Consider the following 20,511-nt stretch of genomic DNA (forward strand, 5'->3'; position numbering starts at 1 on the left):
CTGAGTCCTGGCTGCTTTTAAGCCTTTTCTAATAGCAATTTTCAGAGGCCTAGATCTGTTTGTTCTACAGTGGGATCTCATGTCTCTAAAAATAGCTTCACGTTCTAGCCTGCCTTCTCAGATCTCCCCATCGGTCTCTTTATCTGGGCCAGTTTTCTCATTACTTCTGAACTGGAATCTTTTCCATGCAATTCTCCTTTCTCTTGTAATACCAGCTTTTTATCCAGCCTGACAGGGATTCTCTCAAAGCTATGTGGATGATATATATACAGGCTTCTTGTTGTTGTTATTGTCATGCTTTCCTTTTCCCAAATGTACTTCCTGTTCCAAGAAAATGATGCTCAGGAAATCTAAGACCACTGGTCTTTCAGTATTTCTGGGTCTAATACTCCTGGGAATATAAACACAAGCACTCACCAACCACAGGGAAGAGCCAACCTTGAACTGAATGTGCTGATGAAGGCCAAAGCACCCCAACTTCTCAGAGAGAACAGACCTGGTAAGTCAGAACAAGTCTGTAATGAGATTTCCCATGGAAACCATGCAGTATCAATCAGAGATCAGGGACAGAGTAAGAGTTAAACATTTTCATTGAGTCAGGAGATTGAGAACTGAGCCAGCCCAGGCAGGAAAGTCTGTGAGACTCTTCTCTCCAATTATCCACCAGGAAACTAGAAGTGATGTTGTGGTTCAAAGTGGTAGAGCGCGAGACTTGAGCAAAAGAGCTCAGGGACAGTGCCCAGGCAGGCCCACCACACACACACACACACACACCCCTTGTGGTGTATTAATAACCAGCTGTTTCCCTAGGCCCAACCACGTTTTCAGTTAATGTATGTGCATGTGCATGTGTCCTAGTTCTGGGGCTTTAACTCAAGGTCTAACTGCTGTCATTGAGCTTTTTTTGCTCAAAGCTGTGCTGTACTACTTGAGTGACAGCTCTACTTCTGGCTTCTTTGGTAGTTAATTGGGTTTGTCTCACAGACTTTACTCTCCAGGCTGGCTTTGAACCATGATTTTCAGATCTCAGCTTCTCAAATAGCTAGAATTCTAGAATCACAGGCATGAGCCATTATTGCCTGGTAAATGTTTCTTTCTTTTTTGGTGGGGAGGAAGGGGGAGGCAAGGTTGAGGTTTCATTCTTGGAAACAGGATATTTGAAACTAGTCTCCTAACTAGAATCATTCTTTGTTTTCTTGAGGCAAGAGTCTTACTATGTCATCCATGTTGGCTTGAATTCACAATACTGCTGTTATAGCTTCCCTCTGTGTACACCCATGTCCAGACAGAATTTCTTTCTTTCTAGTGATATGGTTTGAATTTAGGGCTTCACCACTTGCTTGCACCACTAGCACTCTACCATGTTATGCTTCCAACCTGACTTTTTGCTGCTTATGTTGGGGATAAAGTTTCATAGACTTTTCTAATTAGGCTGGCTTCAAGTCACAGTCCTCTGATCTCAGCTGCTTGAGACACTGGCTCCCAACTTATAATCTTTTTTTTTTTTTTTGCCAGTCCTGGAGCTCAGTCCAGGCCCGAGCACTGTCTATAACTTTCTTTCTGCTCAAGGCTACCACTCTACCAAATAAGCCACAGTGTCACTTCCAGTTTTTTCTCTTTATATGGTACTGAGGAATGGGAGCCTAGGGCTTCATGCATGCGAGGCAAGCACTCTACCACTAAGCCACATTCCAAGCTCTTATTCACTCTCTTATAACCTTTGTCTAAATATGAGAGTGGAAAGGATGACTGACAATGGATGCATTTTTCAGAAGATAATGGGATAAATGCATCTTACAAGGCAGTTGTGTACTGTACGGGTTCGGAAGCAGTATATGTGCCATAGTAGAGCAATTACCACACTGTAATCCATAGGTTGACTTCCAGACATAGCTAGGTCTTTGCAGAGACTCCACCCCCCCCTCAAAGTAGACTGTCTGGGGGCAAAGCTTTGCAATTGTGTCTATATCACATTTCCCAATCGATTCTAGCCTGCAGTGAAGAGGTGAACTACTGCTCTCAAGGCGTAATGACTGTTCAGGACCAAGGAGAGCAGCCCAGGAAACCAACTCATCTGACCAGCTGTGGGCCTGGGTAGAAAGAGCAGGCTGCAGAAGGGGCAGAAACTCCCTAGAGCGCTTCCCTGTAAAAGATCCTTGTTAAAATGAGGCCAGATGAAGAAAGGCAGAGCTGATCTTGTTCATCTTGTTCTTTTTTTCCATTCACAGGCTTGGTTCTTGTTTTGTCCTCTGTCACCTGTATCCAAATCTTCACAAAACTCATCTTCACCCCTTCACTATACCAATGAATGTAATAGCTGGTCTGTCAACAAAAAGAGCACGATTGCTCTGAACATCCTATCATTGTCCAAACAAACACTGTATGAAGAGAAAAAGTTTTCTAATATTCAGCATTTGAAAAAGATCAGGTTTTAAGCCGGGTGTGGTAGCTCACGCCTGTAATCCTAGCTACTCAGGAGGCTGAGATCTGAGGATCATGATTCAAAGCAAGCCTGGACACTAAAGTCCGTGAGACTCATCTCCAGTGAACCACTAGAAAACGAGAAGTGGTGCTGTGGCTCAAGGGGTAGGGCAGTAGCCTTGAGTTGAAGAGCTCAGGGACAGTGCCTAGGCCCAGAGTTCAAGTCCCATGACCAAAATAAATAAATATATCGGGTTCCATAGCTAGTTTCTCAGATCCTCTATCTTCTCTCAGATAGCAGCAGCCCCTGAAAAATCTAACCAGAAGACAAAAAGGTTGTCCTAGTGTCTGTCCACACGCTGAGAGCAAACCGGGGTCTCCTGGAGTACATTCCTAACCTCCCCCACTCTTTTGGTGGTTACTGGGTTAGAATTCAGAGCTTACTTCTTGATGTTGAAAGAGTGTGCACTTGAACTGTGATCTGCTTATTTTAGGTTTCCTTTCATTGCTAGGATGACAGGCAAGAACCACAAGCACCTGATCTTTTTTTTCTCTTGGCATTACTGGAGATTGAACTCAGAACCATGTGCTCCACTTCTTGAGCCTTGAGCCAAGCTTCCAGTCCCTTTGTGCATAGATCACTTTTGACCTAGGATATCCTCTATGTCCAAAAGTCTGGGCTGCAATCCAACTAGTTTCACTGTTGCTGGGAATGACAGGCACGTGCTACTGTATCCAGGCCTTGTGCTTCCACCTAGCTGGCCTAAGAGGCACACTTCTACTGTGACTAGTCATTGGTTGGGATGGAATCTCAACTTCTTTTTACCTTTGTGTTGGCCTTTGAACTGTGATCTCCATCTTCCTAGTAGGTAGAATCACAGGACTGAGCCAACATGTCTGGGCCCTTATTTCTGTGAAATATTTCTTGGTGAGGAACATCTCTTCCCCATGGGAAAACTGATCAGCAATTAGGTGCTCTTTGAGAAATGCATTTTTTTTTTTTGGTGGGCCATGAGGATTGAACTCAGCCTGGGTGCTGTCCTGAGCTCTTCAGCTCAAGTCTACCACCCTACCCTGGAGCTAAACCTCATTCCCTGTTTTCTAGAGGTTAACTGGAGATAAGAGTCTCTGGTCCTTTTGTGCCTGGGCTAGCATTGAACCTTGATCCTCAGCTCTCAGCCTCCTGAGAAGCTAGGATTACAGGAGCAAGCCACGGCACTACTACCCTATTTCCTTCAAGCATTTGGATGCTTCTTTTCTGCAAATGGAATCTGTACGGTGTTGAAAACCCTGGTAAAGCCAGACCTCCCTGCTTATCCTTTTCTCTTGCCTTTGCCCCTTGTGGATTTGCAGGATCCTGCCTTCTTCTGGGCAAGCTCTCTAGCCAAGTCTCCTGCCTTGTAAGTTCCCACCAAAATGCCACCCTCCACTTCCATCAGCCTTGCTTTGGTTTCTAAGGATGGAAACATGAAAGCCAAAATGGCATGGCTTCTGAGCCTGTCTCCCAAGGCATTAGAGAGACAGTAATCCCTAGTGGGGAGATAACCACACAATAGTGACTAAGACATAGCCACAGCCTTGAGGTACTGCCAAGTCTTTACAGGTTTCAAGCAAAAGCTTAGCATGAACCTTTATAGCTGTGCCTCATCTCCAGCCTCTGCTTAGGGCCAGATACAAATGTTAGGATATGAAAAAAGTGAGGCTTTTTTCAACTTGCTGGACATGGCTATCCACTCTTGTAATTCCAGCACTTGGGAAGCTGAAGCAGGAGACTGCGTGTTTGAGTTAAGCTCAAGTTCCAAGCCAGCCTGATCTAGAGAGACCATCTCTCAAAAAGAAAAAAAACTAGGGCCAGGAGCCTGGCCTAGTGGTAGAGTGCTTGAGTAGCATGCACTAAGCCCTGGGTTTGATTACTTGGTACTACATACTCAGAAAAAATTGAAAGCGGTGCTGTGGCTCAAGTGATAGATCATTAGCTCTGAGAAAGCTCAAGGACAGTGTGCAGGCCCTGGGTTCAAGGCCCAGGACTGGCAAACACAAAAACAAAAAACCAAAACCCTAGAAACCCTATTGAATAAGACCCCCCCTCCCTCCACAACACATAAAAGAGTTCAGTGGTAGAACACTTGCCTAGCTTGTGAGAAGCCCTAGGTTCCATCTGTAGCAATATGGTGGTGGGACAAACTTTTTCAACTAATTACCACTTAGTAAAATGTCTTCCCTCCTGCACCCCAGAAGGCCTGTTCACTGCTATTTAAAATGTAAATTTGATTTTCTCATCTTACATTTTTTTTACATACTAAAATACATTTTCATTAATTAACCTGTTTAGTGAAGTCACTGGTTTTAAGTGAAATTATTTCTCTTAACTAATCTCAATGGATTCTGTATTTGCTTCTTTGAGAAGTGATGGTAATTCTTATAAAATGAGGAGCCTACATTTAGTGAGTACATACTTGTGTGCAAGTGAAATAGGACTTTATACATCAGACAATGCTATGCAGTTATTGAGTAACAAAGACAAAACAACATGAACAGATGTGGGAAAAAGCCTGAAATAGACTGCTGATAAAAATAAATGTACCACAGGACAAAGTGTAGGATATAGGTTCATCTATATTTTAACAAGCACAAGTGGAACTAAAGTCCATGAGACTCTTATCTGTAATTAACCACCAGAAAACGGGAAGTAGCCCCGTGACTCAAGGGGTAGGGCAGTAGCGTGGAGCTGAAGAGCTCAGGGACAACGCCCAGGCCCAGAGTTCAAATTCCATGATCCACAAAAAAAAAAAGGCACAAATGGAGGGATGACACTATACAAAAGGAATGTACTCATTATATAACATGTAACTACAGTCCCTCTGCTGCACATCACCTTCAAAATAACAATTATGTAAAAAGCAAACAAAAAACAAAGCAAGGCTGGAGTTTGGCCTAGTAGTAGAGTGCTTGCCTAGCATGCACAAAGACCCAGATTCAATTCCTCAGTACCACATACATAGAAAAAAGCCGAAAGTGGTTCTGAGGCTCAAATGGTAGAGCTCTAGCCTTGAGAAAGTCCAAGGACAGTGCTCAGGCCCTGAGCTCAAGCCCATGACTGGCAAAAAACCAAAAACCAAACAAACAAAAAAACAAAAAACCAAAGCCTCTTTTTTCTTTTTGTCAGTGGTGGGACTTGAATCCTGGGTCTGGGCGCTGTTCCTGAGCTCTTCAGCTCAAGGCTACCATCCTACCCCTTAAGCCACAGCACCACCTCTGATTTTCTGGTAATAAATTGGAGATAATAGTCTCACAGATTTTTTAGTGCTCAGGCTGGCTTTTAACCAAATCTTCAGATCTCAGTCTCCTGAGTAGCTAAGATTACAGGCGTAAGCCACTGTGCCTGGCTTGGATGTTTTTTTCTATATAGAAAAAGATTTAAGAAAGTACATGCCAAATTAAGAATACAAGTGGAAGGCACACATTAAACTAACTCTAAAAATGTGGGCCTGGCGATGTGGTAAAAACCTGTTACCCAGTACTTTGGAGGTAGAGGGAGGTCGGTAGAGTACAAGGCAGAGTGTGCAGTGAGGCCTATCACTCTTTCTGCAAGGCAAACTCAAGTAGTTCTACTAAGACAGAAACATCCCTTTCCTTCAGGTTTGCAGTAGTGATAATGTTGAGAAGCTAAAGCAAGTAATACTCGTGTATTATTCTGTAACAAACAGATGCCAGGGTAAATACTTTAGGAGAATAATATTTGGAGATTTGACTTTTAGAAGCATAAGCTAAGTATTATTTTGACAAAAAAAAATGTTTAAAGTTGCTGCCCATGTCTACAAACTGAATGTGGTAAGCCTGAACTCAGGGCTTGGGCACTGTCCCTGAGCTTTTTTTTTTTGGTCAGTCATATGGCTTGAACTCTGGGCCTGGACACTGTCCTGGAGCTCTTCAACTCAAGGCTATTGCTCTACCACTTTGAGCCATAGTACTACTTCTGGTTTTCTGGTGGTTAACGGGATGGATCTCATGGACTTTCATGCCTGGGCTGGCTTTGAACTACGATCCTCAGATCTTAGCGTGTGGAGTAACTCCGATTACAGGCATGAGTCACCGGCGCCTAGCTCCACTTCTTTTGCTTAAGGCTAGCACTCTACCACTTGAGTCACACCACCACTTCCGGCATTTTCTGTTTACCTGGTACTCAAGAATCAAACCCAGGGCTTTATGTATGCTAGTTGAGCAATGTACTACTAAGGCCACACTCCTGGCCTGAAAAAAATTTTTTTAATCAAAGAAAGCTGTAGAGTTATCAGGCCAACTCCAGGGTAATTGCTTTCCTCAGGGTATTAAACAAATACTATGCTGATTGAAATTGGTTCCTGTAATGGCACTTTTTGTCAGCCCACTTCTCCCTGGGACTGCAGAAAACTCCTGAAGGCTGTGTAGTGTCTCTACTAACAATGTCACAGCTCTACAAGCCATAAAGGAGCCAGGAGAGCTCACAGTATACTTCTGTCATCAATTAGCTGTTGGACCTAAAATCCACTTTAACTTAAAAATGAAGATATTGTAGAGCAAGAAAACATTAGATCAAGGACAGGACACCATTACTATATAAGTCAATAAAAAGAATGGTATCACATTCAAAATCAGGTATTTGGTGGATGTTATCACCCTGAGGAATGAATTAACAGGTGGAGGAATGTTGAACAGTTAAGGCATTTATCCTTTGTGATGCATTCTCACCTGCTAAAAGTCAGAACAACACAAGAGTTGAAACCAATAGGAGACAAATGTATCTTGCCCTGGTGTAGAGAGGAGTCCTCAAGGTAGACAGCAGATTAAATCGTCCTTCTCTGGAGACTCAAATGCATTTCAGTATCCTCACTCCTCTAGGTGAAGAACTTTCACAAAGACAGATGCAGGTTGCAAAATGCCCTTTAAGTTGCAGCTCTACAGAGAAAGGCCAAAGGTCATTTTGCTAATTGGATTTGGGGGAGGGGTGTAGCAGGGCCACTAGGAGATATTCATGTTGCAGGGCGAAGATGATGTCTGGTGGACATGGTATTAGAACAAGACATGTAAAGCACCAAGGTATCCAGATTTCAGACTGAGGGAACATCATGTTCTTATGCTTATGTTAAGCATAAGAATGTTCTGGTTGATTATCCAGTAATACTTGAGGTTTTACTTTCATACAAACTTTGTGCTAGGGACTAATAGCTGTTCCTACTGCTGCATAACAAAGCATATTTTATTTTGCTGCAGGTTTTTGTAGGGCTCAGTTAACTTGCCTCTGATCAATAGCTGGGGATGCTCATACGTCTGGCACCTCTATGTTCTTTGTTCTCTCTCATTCCCCATAGCATATAGCCGTTGAATAAGGTAGTTAAGTATGTAAGTAGGAGATACAAAGGAACAGTCTGAAGTTACAAATTTGGAATTACGGATGATAGATCATCTAAGAGTCTGGATGAGTTCCTTAGGGAGTAAAAACCATGAAAAGAAGTCTAAGCACTAGCCTTTGAATTCAACACTTGAGGATCCTCAATTTGAAATCAGCTGATGCACCACCACAAGGCTTGGCCTCTAAACAAACCCCAAACCAAATCCAAATGAAACAAATGAAACTAAGAAAAAGATGAAGCCAGGAGTGGTGATGCAGATTTGTGATTCTAGCTGTTTAGAAGTTAATCTCTACTGGCGCTGTGGCTCAAGGGTAGGTAGCTTTGAGCTTAAGAGCTCAGGGACAATGCCCAGGCCCAGAGTTCAAGTCTCATGACCAAGAAAAAAAAAGTTACTCAATCTTGGTATTCTGCATGATAAGCACAGCTAAATCAACTTCAGAATGAACTAGGAAACTATACTTCAAAATACCTTTATGTGCTTTAAAAAAAAATTGAAAGAAACAAAAAAGAGACAAAGTAAAAATATTATACCGGAAGCCGGGTGCGGTGGCTCACACCTGTAAGCCTAGCTACTCAGGAGGCTGAGATGTGAGGATCAAGGTTCAACGCCAGACTGGGCACAAAAGGACCTGAGACTCCTATCACTAATTAACTTTTAGAAAACGGGAAATGGGGCTTGGCTCAAGGGTAGGGCCATAGCCTTGACTGAGCTGAGGAGCTCAGGGACAGCACCCAGGCTGAGGTTTAAGCCCCATGACCCACAAAACAAACCAATAAAAAAATATTACCCGAGCGCCAATGGCTCACACCTGTAATCCTAGCTACTCAAGAGGCTAAGATCTGAGGATCGCAGTTCAAGAAATAAGAGGTGGTTCAAACTTGTGATGCAGAAGAAATTTGGGAGAAGATGGTGTTGCGAGGTAACACCAACAGTATGAGTAGTATAAGAGGGGGTCAAAGTAGATTATACTGTATCTAAATATACCTAAGTAATTTCCAGGGATTTGAGGGTCCTTGTTTCTTAGTGAACTAGAGAGCAAAATCTCATCAGTTGAGAGTGAGCCCAGGCAAGAAGGTGCTAGAGATTTTCTTTTTTTGGTTAAACATGGGGCTTGAACTCTGAGCCTGAGCTCTTCCGCTCAGGGCTACTGCTCTACCACTTGAGCCACATTGTCACTTCTGGTTTTCTAGAGGTTAACTGGAGATATGTCTTATGGACTTTGGTGCCCAGGCTGGCTTTGAACATTGATCTTCAGATCATAGCCTCCTGAGAAGCTAGGAATACAGGCATGAGCCACTAGTGCCCGGCTGGTTGTAGAGATCTGAGAGGAGGGAGAGTATGAAGAGGACCCCACTAGACTACATGTTATTCCGCTTTAATTAACTCACATCGTCAATCAAGACTAGTTTACTTGTATAAAGAATTGTGAACATTGCTGAGCACCAGTGGCTCACACTGTGGATCTGAGGATAATGGCTCAAAGCTAGCCTGGCAGAAAGTCCATGCGACTCCACTGATAACCAGCCAGCAAAAAGCCAGAAGTAGAGATATGGTTCAAGTGGCAGAGTGCCAACCTTGAGCACAAAAGCTAAGAAAGAGTCCCAGTATCCTCCCTTCCCCCGCCTCCACACACACAAGACTCACTCCATGGTGTAAGATTCTAACAGATCCTGCTGTGCTGCCTACCTAATTATACTGAATCCAAGAACAGTCTTGGGAATTAAGATAAATTTCTTTACAATGTAAAAATTCAAATTACATAGATATGTCTCACCAGAATCTTGGTAAGTATAATAAAGTTATTTACATACAGAATTAATGAATTTGGGGATTTGTTCAACAGACAAAATACACTTAGAGAACATAAAAATTCTTTATTCAACCTATTCCAGCCAGTATTGAGATAATCTGCTATATTAAAAACAAGACATTTAAAAAAATTACAGCAGAATTAGCAAGGCAGTGACTAATTAAGTCACTAAATTTAATGTTACGTTCCTCATAGTCATTTGATAATTAGATAATGAACAATATTTTCAGCCAGTTAAATGAAGATAACTTCTGCAATAAACAGAATTCTATTAGTTGTCATTAAGTTTTATAAAAGAGATTTAAAACATTAAAGTTTTTAGAAACACAGAAACGCATTATGAAATTAAACAGGAAAAAAAAATACTCACCCATCCCCAAAGTCTACATCATCACCTTAATTTGTCCTCTACTGCCTTTTACCTCTTCATTCTCTTTTCCTAGAGTACAAATAAACTATACAATTATGAAACAGCTACTATTCCTTAGGAGTTATTTTGATTCTAAAGTGCCTCTGGCTTCTTTAATTTCTCAGTTAATACTATCAAGTCTTCCAAGTATTACTTGCATTTAGGAGATGAAGAGAATGGTGGCTGAGAAGTCACTTGGCCAAGATCACCCACAGTTTTTAAAAACTGACATGGATTTCAATGCAGTCCATCCAACTGCAGTCGCTCATGTTCCCTTGTTGCATCAGAATGGTGCTGGCTACCTTCCTTTAAAAACTGGCACATTGTACTTCTTGAGTGGAGGCTTTTTAAAGTGTTCAATTGCAGAGCCAGAGGTCACTCTGGTCCCCAGGCACTTGTAGTTCCTTCCCTTCAGCCACAGAAACCCCGTCCCTTCTGCCCCCAAAAGATCAGAGTTGTTTCCTTGGCCCTCATGGGCCATGATGCAATAAACCAAGTAAGCTACCTCCTGTCTTGGGCACTGAAGTAGTAAATGGGGAAATTGTGTGCTTGCATAACTTTAGAATAAAGGCTGCCTAAAAGCTGTTCTATGTAACAAAATTGTGCAGAAAATGTCTATTCAATATACCTTTTCATACCAGAAATGAAAGAAAAGCCAGTATTTTATAATTATAGCTAACCTAAGTTATTCTTATACATAACCATAGAATTCATATTTCCCTTCAGAATGAACAGTAGCAAGTAGCGGTATTCTCAATAAGGCTCGCTCAGTCAAATTTTCCCTTTCTAAATAATTACAACTATGAATTTTCAACAGCCGTCCACATAAATGTCTTATGACTCAAAAGTAAGACATTCATATTGTAGAAAGACACTGGACTTTACTTATTGAAACTAACATACATTACTGCAATCTAACATACATAGTTCAATCTACATTTGCTACACTTCTAAAGTGGCCACTTACCAGTAAGGGGAAACATTTACTACTGTCATGCATTAGATATTGTAAACAAAATATACCTGGGAATTTTGGAGCTATTTTCCCAAAATTTAATTAATGAGACCATTCAGATCGACAAACATTAAAATGGCCACTCTATGCAAATAGCTTAAATAACTGTTTTTGAAAAATAAAGATAAAACTAGTTCAACAATGATTATGAAGGTGCTAGCCCCATTAATATCTAAGGAATTAAAATTTAAGTATTAGTAGTGTTTTTCTATAATAAACGAATTTTTCACACATAACAAGAATTACTTCAGTATTTGACTTGTTTTCATACTGTCTCACTGACTGATACAGAAGTGAAGAGTTCAATAACTCACCTTGGTTTTCTTACTGCTGGTTTTCTCTCTGCTGAAACTAGACTATCAACTCTAAGAGCCAGGACACAGCATTTCCTGTTCATCTCTGTACCCATAGCACTCTGCATAGTTCTTGGGCAAACAGGAAGTGATCAAAAAATACCTGCAGAACTGAACTAAGGTACAAGGGGAGTGAAACAGCTTTATTCTTTTTTTTTTTTTTGTAAATTATCCATTGCTTATACTATGAACCGGAAGCTCTAATTTCTATAAATAGGGCTTTGAAGAACTATTTCTGAGGGACCTGCTTCTCATTCTCACCCTCTGTGTCTGTCTGTCTGAATCTCTCTCTCTCATACACACACACACACGCACGCACGCGCACACACACACAAATCAAGACTACACAAGTCAAAATCACATTATGAACTATGAGATGTCAATGTTATATAAATAAAATTTAATAGTGAAAAGAGATCTGGAAGCCCTGTGAACATTTACCCTACACATTTTGGAGGATATCACAAGGGTTAAAGAAAACACAACCAAGTCTCATTTGTTCAGATAATTTTTTGAATGTTTACATATATTTTTGGTTTGTTACTTATTCAGAACTAATTTAATGCACAATTTCTCATATTAACATATGCTCCTGTTTTAGTATAGAATCAAATTATGCCAAAAGAGAAAAATCCTCATAGTACCTTCATAGTTGTTTCTAAGAAAACATTAAACATAAACATATACAAAAGAGACATTAGAATGAAACTGCATGTGTACTTTTTAATATTTATATAGTTTGATTTAGCAGACATTCCTGTCTGGAAGGAATATGAACAAACTTAGGTTTACCATGCTAAGATAATGGTTCAGATGACTGCCATAAAAGAAGTACATAAAAAAACAATGAAAACAAATCATTCTTAGCTTCCGTGATTGCTGAGAGGATTTCCCCTGCCCTAAGTGCTTTATTGTATTTCTTAAAAATATAGGAGCAGCAGCTTATCACAAGTCTCCACTAGTGCATTAATGATGGAATCAAAACAACACAACAGACTCATAAGGATGAGAGGACTGCAGAACAACCAGAAGTCACAATTTTATGCTTCTTCTTGCTCTGGATAATTTAGAATTTTGCGATGTGCCTGACGTAAATATTGCTGCTGTTTGAAGTAAACCTTAAATGCTCCTTTTATGGCAACAAAAGCAATTCCACCCTAAAATAAAAGAAAATTAGCTTGTTATAATGCAGATTTAAAGAAACATAATAAAAAGAATTTTACTTAGATCACAAGAGACACAGGCTTTGATGTTTACAGAACAAGTATTTACAAGTCATTTTCTACTGAGTGAGCAAAGATGAGGCAGGTATTGCCAAGTAAAGAAGACAGAGATGCCTTCCCCATTACTACATGAGTAAGCTTCTTTCCATTTAGCTCTAGATTCATCCTGATATAAAAAGGAGAGCTGCCAGAGCACTATGTACTACACAGCCTGCCACCAGAGGAAGGAGGGGGAAATGATGGTGATAGTAAACAACACAAGTTCTTACTATGTGCCAATATTTATGTCACATAGCCCTCAATTACTATGAGGTAGCTATTATGCTCATTCTTTAGGCACAGAGAAGTCAAGAAATTTGATAGATATTTCACAGCAAGACTATCTGTATTACAGTAGATAGAGCCTAAAACAGAAACTGTTAACCACAGTCTAGCTGGTAGAGGGGTGGGTGCTATGTTTCATAACATATTACAGAAGAGAGATTACATACAGAAGAGAGGACCAGAGCTGTTTCAGTGATTCCTACCATTTCTATTTCCCTCAGTTGGCAAATAATAGTGGGATCAAATAAGGTACAGGAATCACAAGTTGAGTATTTGTATGGTTCAGATCATTATCATTCAAGTGGACACAAAACAATGAAAATAAATCTTTCCTGATTACTGAGTGAAGTTCCCCTACACATTTACAAAGAAATATGGTTCATTCTCTTTTGCCTACTACTTGAAAACAGTGGTATTAAAGCCATCTTACCAAGATTGTCCTTTGTAAATTAGAGTTAACACTACTGAACATCAGTTTACCAACTATTGTCGCAATAGTAGGAAAGACAAGGGCTCCACACAAAATTCGGGTAGCAGAGACATGATCTGCTAAAGGATTCGCTTCAGCTGGAATTCGAGGAACAGGGCAACCAATCCCTACAGAAACAACAACAACAAAATTCACTGTCAGTACTATTACCTAAGATTAGCTTTAAAAAATCTTAAGGCATTTCTTTAAAAAGTGTATTAATCTTCTGAAGGTCAATTTGACATGCACTTTGCCCTTTATAACCAAATTTCAGGGCCTACCTGGAAATATACTGTTCAAAATTTGTAGTTTATTTGAGTATTTGCGCCACAGTCTAAGCACATAGTCCTCCCAGCGAATCATCTTGCCTAATATCAGCATGACAGGAATAGTAGGAAGTCCAATTAAAAGGAATAAAGGATCGGCTCTTTCCATAACATCCAGCCCTTCTTTATGGCCTACAACCTGTGAAAAGATAGATGGCATTTGCTAGTATCACTTCCTCATCTAATGAAATGGTGTATGTCTGAACTCAGTTCATTTGAAGGAAATGTTTAACTTCAAAAGAACACAAAAAATTCAAAAAAAAAATTAAAAACAAAACTGGGCTGGACACTGGAGGCTCATACCTGTGAGTCCTAGCTACCCAGGGTGTTAAGACTAAAAGGACCGTGGTTCAAAGCCAACCTAGACAGAAAAATCCATGAGACTTCATCTCCAAATAAGTAGCAAAAGGCCAGGCTAGAGGCATGGCTCAAGTGGAAGGGGAGCAAGAACAAAATCCAGAGTCCAAATCCCCATACCAGCAACAAAAAAAATGCTGCAAAGTTATTAGCCCTGAGTTACTTCATAGTACACTAGAATGAAAAAAAGCCTTATATTTGTGGGTTATGGGGCTTGAACTTGGCCTAGGTGCTATCCCTGAGTTCTTTAGCTCAAGGCTTACCACCCTACCCCTGGGCCTGGGCCTTGTCCCTGAGCTCTTCAGCTCAAGGCTACTGCCATACCCTTGGACCAAGCCCCACTTCCCATTTTCTAGAAGTTAAAGAGACAAAGAGTCTCAAGTCCTTTTGTGCCTGGGCTGGCTTTGAACCTTGATCCTCAGGTCTCAGCCTCCTGAGTAGCTAGGATTAACGACCATGTCTGACTAAGTTGTACAGGCTGAATTCAAACTTGTGTTCCTCCTAGCTCATCTGTGCTCAGATTATAGATGTATGTTACTCACTTGGCTTACATGGATTATATTTCATTGGAGGGAAGGGAACCTCTCTGGGTTTTTGCTTCTATTCTTACTTGATTTGTTTAGTGAATTGTACATTGGGACATAATTCTAGATCTTATTTGTCTGGATGTAAACAGCCAGCCAATTAAAAGCAGCTGGGCCTGCTTCCCCCCCCCACCCCTCCCGCCCAGTCCTGGGGTCTGAACTCAGGGCCTGGGCACTGTCCTTAGACACTTTTTGCTCAAGGCTAGTGCTCTGCCACTTGAGCCACAGCACCACTTAAGGCTTTTTTCTGATGTGGTACCGAAGAATGGAACCCAGGGCTTTATTCATGCGAATACACTACCACTAGATTATGCTCCTGGCCCTGGGACTGCTACTTTTTAAGAAGGTGCTACTATAAGAGTGTGGCTCAAATGGTAGAGTACCAGTCATAAGGAAGTAAGCCAAGTGAGGAAGCTGAGTTCAAGTCCTGGTAGGTACTCAAGCCCCTCAAAAAAAAAAATCCTACCCTGGGCTTAGTAGAATATGCCTATAATTCTGGCACTTACGTGGTCAAGGCAGGGCCAGCCTGGGCTACATAGGCTCAAAAAGTTAAAAAATTTTGTGTGTGTGTGTGTGTGTGTGTGTGTGTGTGTGTATAATGTATATGTATGTATAACTATGCATATTCCCCCCCCCCACACACAAAATGGAGTTTTATTCATTCATCAGGAAGAATATGTCATTTTCATGAAAATGGATGAACCTGGAAAAAAATGTGTTAGGGGAAGTCAGTTTCACAGATAAAAGGGGATATGCTTTCTTTCATATGTAGAAGTTAAACATCAATTATAAACAAATATGTAGGATTATATTCATATGGTGGTGTAGAGGAGATTCCAATGGTATAACTTCTTTCAACCAAAAGTTGTACAGAGGTGGGTCAAAGAGGAAGGACAAATAGAGGAAGAATGAATAAATTCAGTCATAATATTCAATGTACCCATATGAAAATGGAACCAGGCAACTTGAAGGGATGGTAAGGTTGGAAAAGGTGAGAAAACGATGGAAGGAGTAACACGGATCAAGATACACTGTAGGTATAAACTGGCATGTTGCACTGAAACCCTTCTGTACTAACAATTAAGGTCTAGGAATGGATCAAGTGGTAGACAACCTGCACAAGGCTCAGAGTTCAAACTACAGTACCAAAGGGAAAAAAAAGAAGTAAAATCAAATGGCCTCAAAACTCACTTCTGGGAACTAACAGGAGTTCAATGATAAGAAGTTTATGCTTTACATGTTTAAGTTCTGGGTGTGATAGCATTTTGTCTTCAGTCTTAGGTACTTGGGAGTTCAAAACCAGCCTGAGCAACATGTTGAGACCCTGTCTTGAAAAAAAAAAAAAAAAAAAAGAGGGGCCGTGAGTTTGGCCTAGTGGTAAGAGTGCTTGCCTAGCATGAACTAAAACCTGGGTTTGATTCCTCAGTACCACATACATAGAAAAAGCTGGAAGTAGTGCTGTGGCTCAAGTGGCAGAGTGCTAGCCTTGAGAAAGGCCCAAGGACAGTGCCCAGGCCCTGAGTTCAAGCCCCCAGGATTGTCCCCCCCCAAAAAAAAAAAAAAACAAAGGCTGATGCAGTGGCTCATGCCTGCAATCTTAGCTACTCAGGAGGCTGAGATCTGAGGATTGAGGTTCAAAGCCAGCCTGGGCACAAAAGGATCTGAGACTTTTATCTCCAATTAACCTCTAGAAAACGGGAAGTGGGGCTTGGCTCAAGGGTATAGTGGTAGCCTTGAGCTGAAGAGCTTAGGGACAACACCCAGGCCCAGGGTAGGGCGATAACTTTGAGCTGAAGAGCTCAGGGATAGTGCGTGCCCAGGCTATGCCCAGGCCCAGGCCATGCCCAGGCTGATGTCAAGCCCCATGACCCACAAAAAATAAATAAATAAAGGGCCGGGAGATTGGCCTAGTGGTAGAGTGGTTGCCTAACATGCACAAAGACCCAGGTTCAATTCTTCGGCACCACACACATAGAAAAAAGCCGGAAGTGGTGCTGAGGCTCAAGTGGTAGAGCTCTAGCCTTGAGAAAGTCCAAGGACAGTGCTCAGGCCCTGAGCTCAAGCCCAGGACTGGCAAAAATAAATAAATAAATAAAGAAAGAAAGAAAGAAAGAAAGACATTTCAGTTGATTCTATTGTAGATTAAGACATAAAAATCTGAGCCAGGAGTGGTGACTCACACCTGTAATCCTAGCTAACTCAGGAGGCTGAGATTTGAAGATCAAGGTTCAAAGTCAGCCCAGGCACAAAAGGACCTGAGACTCTTATCTCCAATTAACCTCCAGAAAACAGGAAGTAGGGCTTGGTCCAAGGGTATGGCGGTAGCCTTGAGCTGAAGAGCTCAGGGACAACGTTCAGGCATAGTTCAAGCCCCATGACCCACACAAAAAAAATCTTCAGGCTTTTCCTTGGTTTGTGGTACTGGACACATAGTAAAGTAAAAGTATCTGACATGAGATTGTTTCAAGTATGTATGAGTGCTTACAAAGTATTTTCCTCGGAGGCCAAGAGTTTGACCTAGGGATAGAATGCTTGCCTAGCATGCACGAAGACCCGGGTTCGATTCCTCGGTACCATATACATAGAAAAAAAAGCCATAAATGGTGCTGTGGTTCAAGTGGTAAAGCTCTTGCCCTGAGAAAGCCCAAGGACAGTACTCAGGCCCTGAGGTCAAGGCCTGGGACTGGCAAAAAAAAAAAAAAAGTATTTGGCTCACAGCTAGGAATGTGGCTTGCCTAGCATGCATGGAGCCTTGAGTTTTACTCCTTGGTACCACATAAACAGTGGTACCACATAAACTCAAGTGGTAGAGTGCTAGCCTTGAGCAAAAGAAGCTCAGGGACAGTGCCCAGGCTCTGAGTTCAAGCCCCAGGAATGGGGGAGGGGAGCTATTTTCAGTACAACAAGAATCCAAGTAGAGTGGAGTACAGTAGCTCACACCTACAGTACAAGTTAACTCAGGAGGCGGGTGTAGAAGCATCACTTGAGTACACATGTTTGAGACCAGCCTAGGTAATATGAGAGAACTCTATCTCAAAGAAAAGAGAAAATAAAAATCTTGGGATAAGATGTCAAAACAAAACACACAAATTTAAAAAAAAAAAAAAGGCAAGAAAAGATTCTTACTCCATTTCCTCATAACTAGATCAGTTCATAGAGAAGAAAATCTACATATTTATGTGAAAAGATTTAAAACTTACTATGAAAAAAGAGGTTGCAGCTATAGGGGGAAAAAGTGTGTGCGTGTGTGTGTATGTGTGTGATCTTGATTCTTTCTTATATATTCATAAAATCAGTTTGGAGGAATATATACAAAATTAATAGTAATGACTACCAGGGAAGGTGAGGAGGTAAACCAGGAAAATAAAGAAAAGGAATAAGATTTCAGTAAATAGCTTGCTATGTATTTTCTTATTGGTAAGCCAGGAGAATTATACTACTTCCTTAAAATAATAAATTAAAAATGCCTAAAATATTTATGAATAGCTCATCACATAAAAAAAATCACATCTGCAAATCAAGAGTAAAGTGAAGAACCTGCATCACTGTTACAGCTCCATAAGTCACCGCTGTCCAATAGATAGAGCCAACCATTATTCCTGCAGCAGCAAATGGACAAGCTTTTGAGATCAGTCTATCGGCAAGATCCAAGACGTAAACAACTGGACCTATAATACAAACAAATGACAAAAAAGAAAACTTCAACAATGACCTGTTCCATGTTTTCTAAATGTTTCATATTTTTCTAAGATTCAAAATATTTCTATGAAGTTGGATGATTTCACACCTTAGAAATAGTCATGAGGACCAGAAGTGTGGCCTAGTGGTAGAGTGCTTGCCTAGCAAACACAAAGCCCTGGATTTGATTCTTCAGTATCACATACATAGAAAAAGCCAGAAATGAGGGCCGGGAATTTGGCCTAAGTGATAAAGTGTTTGCCTAGCATGCACAAAGACCTGGCGGTTCTATTCCTCAGTACCACATACATAGAAAAAAGCCAGAAGTGGTGTTGGGGCTCAAGTGGTAGAACTCTAGCCTTGAGAAAGTCCAAGGACAGTGCCTAGGCCCTGAACTCAAGCCCCAGGACTGGGAAAAAAAAATAATAAAAAATAGTTGTGAATAATTTGATGGGAACTCAGATTTGAACAGATTTTCATGAATAGCTCAATATTATTTCCTAAATTCTAGGAAATGGCCTGTTCAAACATTTATCTTTATTACTGAGCCAATATTTAGAGTCTCAAATACTGTGGTTTCTTATAAAGGAACCAGTTCTCTTACTCTCTCCCATTTCTTAATCATACTGGCTCCAGCAGAGCGAAAGGGCCATTTTAGTTTGGTCTTTTCAACCAGGCTCCTGGCAACCATTCATATCTATAGTAGGACTATCACTTCTCTGACTTACCCATTATGTATCTTGATACAGTTGTGTAAAGATAAACAAGACTATTTTTTTTTTTGGTGGGTCATGGGGCCTGGGCACTGTCCCTGAGTTCCTCAGCTCAAGGCTACTGGCCTACCCTTGAGCCAAGCCCCACTTCCCATTTTCTAGAGGTTAACCGGAGATAAGAGTCTCAGGTCTTTTTGGGCCTGGCCTGGCTTTGAACCTTGATCCTTAGATCTAGAATAACAGCCATGAGCCACTGCGCCTGGCAGCAAGACTATAATTATAGTTACACAAAGTCAGTTTATTTTACTTTGATTTTCAACATGTTATATTTATCAAGTTTTTATCATTATGACATCAGTGTTATGGCATTCAAATAGCTGGATGTGCACATTATGCTTCTATCATGGGCTATTTGGAGGCATTGTACTTACTGCCATTAAGCCCAATATAATTTAGCTTCATAGTTTTCCAGGAAAGTGAAAAGGTATCACACTTGCTCAAAGCATATTCAAATAACTACATATCTAAGTTTAAGTTACATAAAACTTATAGTAACTTGATTTGTTGAACAATCTCTACAAACAAATTACTAGATAATTTTTAGATGTGTGTAAGTCATCACCTACCTTCTATGGATTAACAATCTAAAGGATACTACATACAAAACCAATAATTTAATTATAAAAATTAACATATTTTGATAAAACAAATAGTAAGAATAAACCATCTGACCCAAGCTTTCCTGACCCAAACTTTCAATTGATTGCTATTGCCAGTGATAACAGTGGTCACTGTATAAAGATACTACATTGGAAAGTAGGAGAGATGTTATAGAACCTGTAATTTAAATGCAGCATATTTACTTAAAATTTTCTAGACCTAACATTTAAAAGTATATTTTGGGACCAAAGAGATAATGTAAACCTCATTTAGCACCTACTGACTATAGCTTCCAAATAACAGCATAGAAATGTAGTGTTTTACATGATACTAGGTGCTTTGCCACAGGATTTACCTCAAAATACATGTATCTACTAATACATGTATAACTCCTTATAGAAGACACAGCAAAGCCATCTAGAGAATCCTTTACATGTCCCAACTACAGATCACAGGTATACTATGGGTATACATAAAGTCTCTCTTAATCTTTCTTTCCTTTTTTGTCAGTTCTTGGCGCTTGAAATCTGGGCCTGGGTGCTGTCCCTGAGCTCTTCAGCTCAAGGCTAGCACTCTATTATCTGAGTCACTGCACCATTTCCGGTTTTCTGGTGGTTAATTGGAGATAATGAAACCCCAAAATATTGTTTTCAAAACATCATCATTTCCAGAATCTCCATCGCACTACTATTTCAGTTTCTTTTCCTGATTCTCTTCCTGGCTTCAATGATATCCACTCTGCCACCACTAATTCATGAGAATCCAGGCTTAATTACTT

At 40.7% G+C, this 20,511-nt stretch overlaps 1 protein-coding gene across 2 annotated transcripts in view; it reads right to left on the reverse strand.

Annotated features, from left to right (window-relative positions):
• Positions 1 to 11,776: 11,776 nt before the first annotated feature.
• The window catches only part of Marchf5 (membrane associated ring-CH-type finger 5), a 31,805-nt gene continuing 23,070 nt past the window's right edge, over positions 11,777 to 20,511 (reverse strand). For both annotated transcript variants that reach the window (XM_090346268.1, XM_090346269.1), the window contains exons 3-6: positions 18,220 to 18,350; positions 13,697 to 13,880; positions 13,377 to 13,543; positions 11,777 to 12,556 (exon numbers count right to left, since the gene is read on the reverse strand). In XM_090346268.1, coding sequence (XP_090202394.1) covers positions 12,440 to 12,556; positions 13,377 to 13,543; positions 13,697 to 13,880; positions 18,220 to 18,350 — 599 coding nt within the window. In that variant the 3' untranslated portion in view covers positions 11,777 to 12,439. The remainder of the gene's footprint in view (positions 12,557 to 13,376; positions 13,544 to 13,696; positions 13,881 to 18,219; positions 18,351 to 20,511) is intronic.

Source organism: Megascapheus bottae, chromosome 15 (assembly GCF_031878675.1).
Source record: "Megascapheus bottae isolate mThoBot1 chromosome 15, mThoBot2.hap1, whole genome shotgun sequence".
Taxonomy (NCBI): Eukaryota; Metazoa; Chordata; class Mammalia; order Rodentia; family Geomyidae; genus Megascapheus; species Megascapheus bottae.